Source organism: Bacillus rossius, chromosome 1, assembly GCF_032445375.1.
Source record: "Bacillus rossius redtenbacheri isolate Brsri chromosome 1, Brsri_v3, whole genome shotgun sequence".
Classification (NCBI taxonomy): domain Eukaryota; kingdom Metazoa; phylum Arthropoda; class Insecta; order Phasmatodea; family Bacillidae; genus Bacillus; species Bacillus rossius.
In genome coordinates this window covers 211,942,771-211,948,199 of record NC_086330.1, presented here as the reverse complement: position 1 = coordinate 211,948,199, position 5,429 = coordinate 211,942,771, and the positions used below count along the sequence as shown (strand labels likewise).

Below are 5,429 nucleotides of genomic sequence, written 5' to 3'. Positions count from 1 at the left end.
GTGTGGCTTAAAATCATAATTTCGTACATGGCAGCCGCTTTAAATTTGAACTTAGCGGAAATTTTCTATGCTGAACGCATTGACTGCGAAGTTTATTTCGCAGTAAAACAGTTTAAAGGTGGGATTCCTTTGACGCGACCACGACTGGTGACCGCGACCAGGCGACCAGGCGACTGCACTGGACACAATAGTTCTTTATGAGTCACATTCCTCTGGAGCGTCTGCGACCGGCGAACAGAGCGCGCGACGGGCGACTGTGGAATGCGACCGCAACCACACTGCTCCTGGAGCAGTCTGGTCGCGGTCGCGTCAACAAGTGGACGTGTATGTATTTCTTGTGTATATCAAGACTGTTTATGGCCAAGATGGTGAAAGAGTTTTCACCGGAAGAAGATGAACTGTTGATCGAAGAGGTGGCCAATCATCCATCAATATTCGACACATCTTCGCCATTATACCGCGATAAAAACATGAAAGACAACGCATGGACAGATATTTCTGCGAAAGTTGGCCGATCAGGTGAGTCAATTTTCTGTTATGATATTTATATTTTAAGTAGTGCTTTATTTAACCCTTTCGGTCATTCTTTGTCAATTTCAAATACATATATTATTTATCTTTCTATATATTAACTTTATTGTCTGTGTGTATATATAGATATAATGTAATAATATGAATCCATAATTACATGAAAGTGCAATTAATTTATTATTATTTACAATATTGTCAAGTTATTTATTTCATACCCTTGAAGTATATATTATAATGTCAACTAGAAAGCTCTATTCCACTCGATCACGTCTTCGAACATGAGATAACTGCCACGAAACACTTTCATTGTTACTGTTAAAATATTCCGCGAAGGTATCTCTAACTTGAAAACCTTCATAGTTTCCAAAACCACCAACAGCACGTATTGGAGTGAACGCTGATTCTTGGTGATGTAGGGTCGTAGGAATAGTGTGGTTGATCGTTGGCTTCTAGTTAAGCACTTCTGAGGAGATTATGGAGACAGCATGCAACAATGATGATTTTGTCAGTAGTTTCTGGCAGCACATTAATCGGTGTGTAAAACACTAAAAACCTGAGACAATAGCCCAAATGCATTTTCTGAAACCCTTCGCGCAAGGCACAAACGATAATTGTAAATTGCCTTTCTTTCATTTTTGACAGCTGACAGTCTAGAAAAAGGCTTCATCAAATGCGTTTGAAGTCGAAAGGCCTCATCGCCTACTATAACGCAAGGTGGGACAGTATCACTGTTAGGAAGTTTTCGAGGTGGTGGGAGGAGATTTCCAGATGCAATATTGTTTCCAATATTTGACTTTTCCAGTATTCCACTGTCGCCTTCTTTCCCGTATGATCCAAAATCAACATACTTACATGAACCTGTAGTTGGCATCAACGACAGCCAGTAAAACTATAGAATAAAAATGTTTGTAGTTATAATAAAGCGATCCTGAACGCTTGGGGCAAAATACTCGGACATGCTTGCCATCTATGGCTCCCATGCAGTTCGGAAATTTCCAGCGAGTTTCAAATTCGTCAACTCTTGCTTGCCTTTCTTCAAGAGACAAGTCTGGTAAGAAAAGTGGAATAAGCTTTGCCCTTAGAATGTCAAGTGCTGCACTTACAAGCTTACTGATGTAGCTAGGCGTTATCCTAAACGCAAAAGCAAGTGAGCGGAAAGACTCTCCAGTTGCTAAAAACCTGAAAAAGAAAAAAAAGAGTTATAAACTATATTATTAAACATGGCAATCAATGTATAAAACATTCCACACAAACAAGTTACAACTAGCATATATTATTTTAATAATGTGTAGGTATTTAATTAATGTAAATCTTTATAATTTCAGATGATGAATGCAAGTGGCGATGGAAAAATATCAGAGACACTTACAATAAACGACAGAGAAAAGGAAAAAGTGTGACGGGATCATCAGCCAGTGCAAAAAACAAATGGCATCTGTCTGTAATGCTGCAGTTCCTCGACCACGTCCAATTCAAAAGAAAGTATGTATACATTTAGCTTCACATATGTCGGTAAATTATTATATTAGGTGGTGTGCATAAAAGTTGTAAGTTGTATGCAAAACTAACATAAAATCTGAAGGAAAAAAAACATTTTCTCAAACCAAAAAACGTATGAATTAAAGAAGTAACAATTTGCTTTGGAAAAAAAACACGCAAGAATGCCAAACGAGACATACGCGATTACATTTATAATATGTTTGAAAGTATATTACTGTAAGTCCCTAACAGGGCAAATTTACATTTTTGACATTTTTGTGTTCATATTGAATACTGATTTATAAAATTATATTTTGTCTCGTACGTCACACTCCCACCAATCAGTGGCGTAGCGTGCCATCTCGGCGCCTGGGGCGGGAAACCCATTTTGCCGCCCCCATTCTATAGGTGCTTAATTAAAATTAAATTTCACATGCAATGAGGTACCTTTTATTGAAGTTAAAATAGGATGAGCGGTTTTACAAGCGGATTCTACGGGCCTTATGAGCAGCGAAGTCAGAAATAACTTTGTCAAAATCAATATTAGCAGCCAATTCTTGTTCAATCGACAATATAGTCAAGTTTGATAGTCTATCGGAGTTATGTTCTTATATATTTTTAACGCCTTTTTGGTAATTATATTTAATTTTCGGAGCTCCGAAGTATATGATCAAATTATAATTTTTCGGGGGAATTGTTAAAGTATTTTTTTAGTATTATTATATAGCTATTTTTATAAGTAGTAATAGGGTATGTATTTTATGATGGATGCACCGATTTGTGATGAAACGATTTTATGATATATATATATATATATATATATATATATATATATATATATAAAATGTTGTCATATAAATTTTGTGTCTTTTTAACTTGCTGCCTCCTCTCACTGTTCGCAACCTTATTAGTATTTTTTAAGCCTGCTATTAGTTTGGGTTTTAATATTTTTTTGGGTTTACCTGCGCTCGCGGTACGGGGCAATATATGAGTTTTACTGTGTCCCGGTTTGCGGAAGTTGTTTGGTTTGCCCTGGGTTAAGGTCAAACTTTACAGTACAATGCGTAGTACTAAATTCAATGAGTGCGAAAGAGAGGCATCGACACGGGCCGACGCGTGAAACAAAAGATTTTGTATGAGTATTTAACATAATAAGGAGTGCCGCTCAACTCGGCACGCGCGCGCCGGGCGGCGCGGCGTGATGCGATGTTGCTGTTCGTATGTAAACAAACAAACGTTATAAAGAGCTCTGTCAGTGATTTCGCAGTTTTTCTTTTAAATAAATATTAAAAAATAGTTGGTGCGCAAAATTCTAGATAAAAATGGAACATTATAGTGTGTCCGACACATGTAATGAATGAATCATAGATCAGATCTCAACCCGCTTCACCGGCGACCCGCCCCCGCGGGCTGCCGCCCCCTCCGCCCCACCCACGCTACGCCACTGCCACCAATTAATAATAAAATAATTTTTTTGAAATTATTGATGAGAAAGCAGCAATTGTTAACAGCTATTTAATTCAAATTATTTTTTCAATTATTGTTTTAATAGGGCTAACGTTTGTATCTTTCTTTCTCTGTAATTGTGAGTATATGCATATGCTCTGACTGTCTTAATTTTGTAAACAAAAATGTATTAAGTAGGTGAACAATTGGTATGGAATGACTATTCATTGTTTTGTTTTAGGAGTACGACGAACCTTGACAAAAACACGGAAGATGATTCCAGTGCTGACTTTCCAGAAATACGAGATAATTCGTCGCAACGAGTCGACACTTTCACAGACAGAGGCTGAGAGGTCCCATGGTGAAATACCCAAAGTGTTGGAATGTGAAAAAAATAAGAGATTTTCAAAGAACACTATGGCTACATACATGGCTAAATTTCATGGAGAAATGAAGGAGAGAGCTGCAGAACGCAATGAAGTAATTAAGAAGTTATTAACAGCTGAGGAAGACCATGTTGATGTTTTTTTTCAAAAGCATCGCTATGTCCGTTAAGGCACTTCCAAATGCCTTCATAAACCAGGCAAAATTGAAAACACTGCAAATGTTGAGTGAACTTGAAGAAGCATGTTCCTCAGCCCATCAAACTACACCACATCCGAGTACTGCATGTGTATCACCGTATACAAGTTACAGTGACACTACAACTAATAGTTCTCATGAATCATTTCACTACATCAGTTTGAATCCATCTTCAGTTGTGCAAAACCTTCCTGATCCACAGCCTTCCGACTGTGAAATGCATGGTCTTCACATGGATTAAAAATTTATGTTAATTGCAGAAATTCGCTGTTTGTTTGTTATTCTTACAGTCAGTATAACCTTAGTGTTAAAATAAATTTACTTTTAGACTATAACTTGTAATTAATGTTTTTACATATGGGTAGGGGCTGAAAAAATTCGCGGGTTCCATGACCTTTAAAATAGACGACAGTTCTCTGCACACTCTAGCCAGTCAACTGTTTTATGGTTGCTGGCTTGCCAGACATCTAAACACTGCTGAGAAATTCTCACTGGCACAGAGCAATACAAACTGTGACCCAATTGCTGGTGCGGCACAAATATATAAGGATTGGAATTTTAGCCTATTGTTATTTTTCCAGTGTCTCTTGCAATACTAATTGTATAACATTTAGCTGAATATAACTTTCAATCTATTGTATTGCTTTGCACTAACCTTGCTATTGACGTTTCGAATATACTTTTAGATAAGCTGATTTCAATGTGATTTTCTTTAAAAAAAATTTAAAAAAATTTGTATATCAATTCAAACATGAATAAACTGTCTTAATTTTACTAACTTTGTAATTGCCCATTAATTTTATATATGACCTTTTTCTATGCACTATAATAATTCTAAATGCATCAACAAAGTAATTATTGATACACATTTATGTAAATTACATACTAGGTTATTTGTGACAGATTACCATTATTTTTTTATACTTTCTTGGAACAATTAATAAAAGGTAATTTAAACATACATACCTAGTGTCAGAGCCAGCTTTTCGTCTGGTGTTATCGGGTATTGGACACAATTGGTTGAGTGTTTCTTCAAGTCATCTTTCACTAAACCCAAGACATAGTTGAACTGCGGCACACTAAGATGGAAGAATTCCCTAAACTTTTTGTCATCATTCTGCAAAAGCTTGTTTATGAGCGTAGAGAAGAAACCTTCATCAGCACGTTGCCTGTACATAGCACTAGCTTCGTTGTTCATTCGTTCGTGAAAACTGGCTATTGTCGTGAACATAACATCATCTTGGTCTTCTTCCACCAAAAGATATGTTAGAAGTAATCTGTTACTTTTATTAAGTGTCATTGTATACAGTAGACGCACTACGGCACTAGCAACGCACCCGCGAATGGCAGTCGTCAGTCGTTTCAGAGGAAACACTCTGTCCCGGCGACCA

General features: G+C 36.9%; 1 protein-coding gene across 1 annotated transcript; it reads left to right on the top strand.

The window, feature by feature from the left end:
- Positions 1-313: 313 nt before the first annotated feature.
- LOC134529780 (uncharacterized) lies at positions 314-4,568 on the top strand. The gene is made up of 3 exons (XM_063364222.1): positions 314-519; positions 1,857-2,013; positions 3,698-4,568. Exons 1-3 carry the CDS (start codon positions 327-329, stop codon positions 3,804-3,806), a joined length of 459 nt encoding a protein of 152 aa, XP_063220292.1. The 5' UTR covers positions 314-326; the 3' UTR covers positions 3,807-4,568.
- Positions 4,569-5,429: the final 861 nt, after the last annotated feature.

Bases quoted from the DNA above. Each gene is read 5' to 3' on its own strand.
- LOC134529780 (XM_063364222.1), top strand. From the start codon at position 327: ATGTATTTCTTGTGTATATCAAGACTGTTTATGGCCAAGATGGTGAAA. The intron at 520-1,856 runs GTGAGTCAATTT...TTATAATTTCAG, and splicing joins TGCGAAAGTTGGCCGATCAG to ATGATGAATGCAAGTGGCGA. The intron at 2,014-3,697 runs GTATGTATACAT...GTTTTGTTTTAG, and splicing joins CACGTCCAATTCAAAAGAAA to GAGTACGACGAACCTTGACA.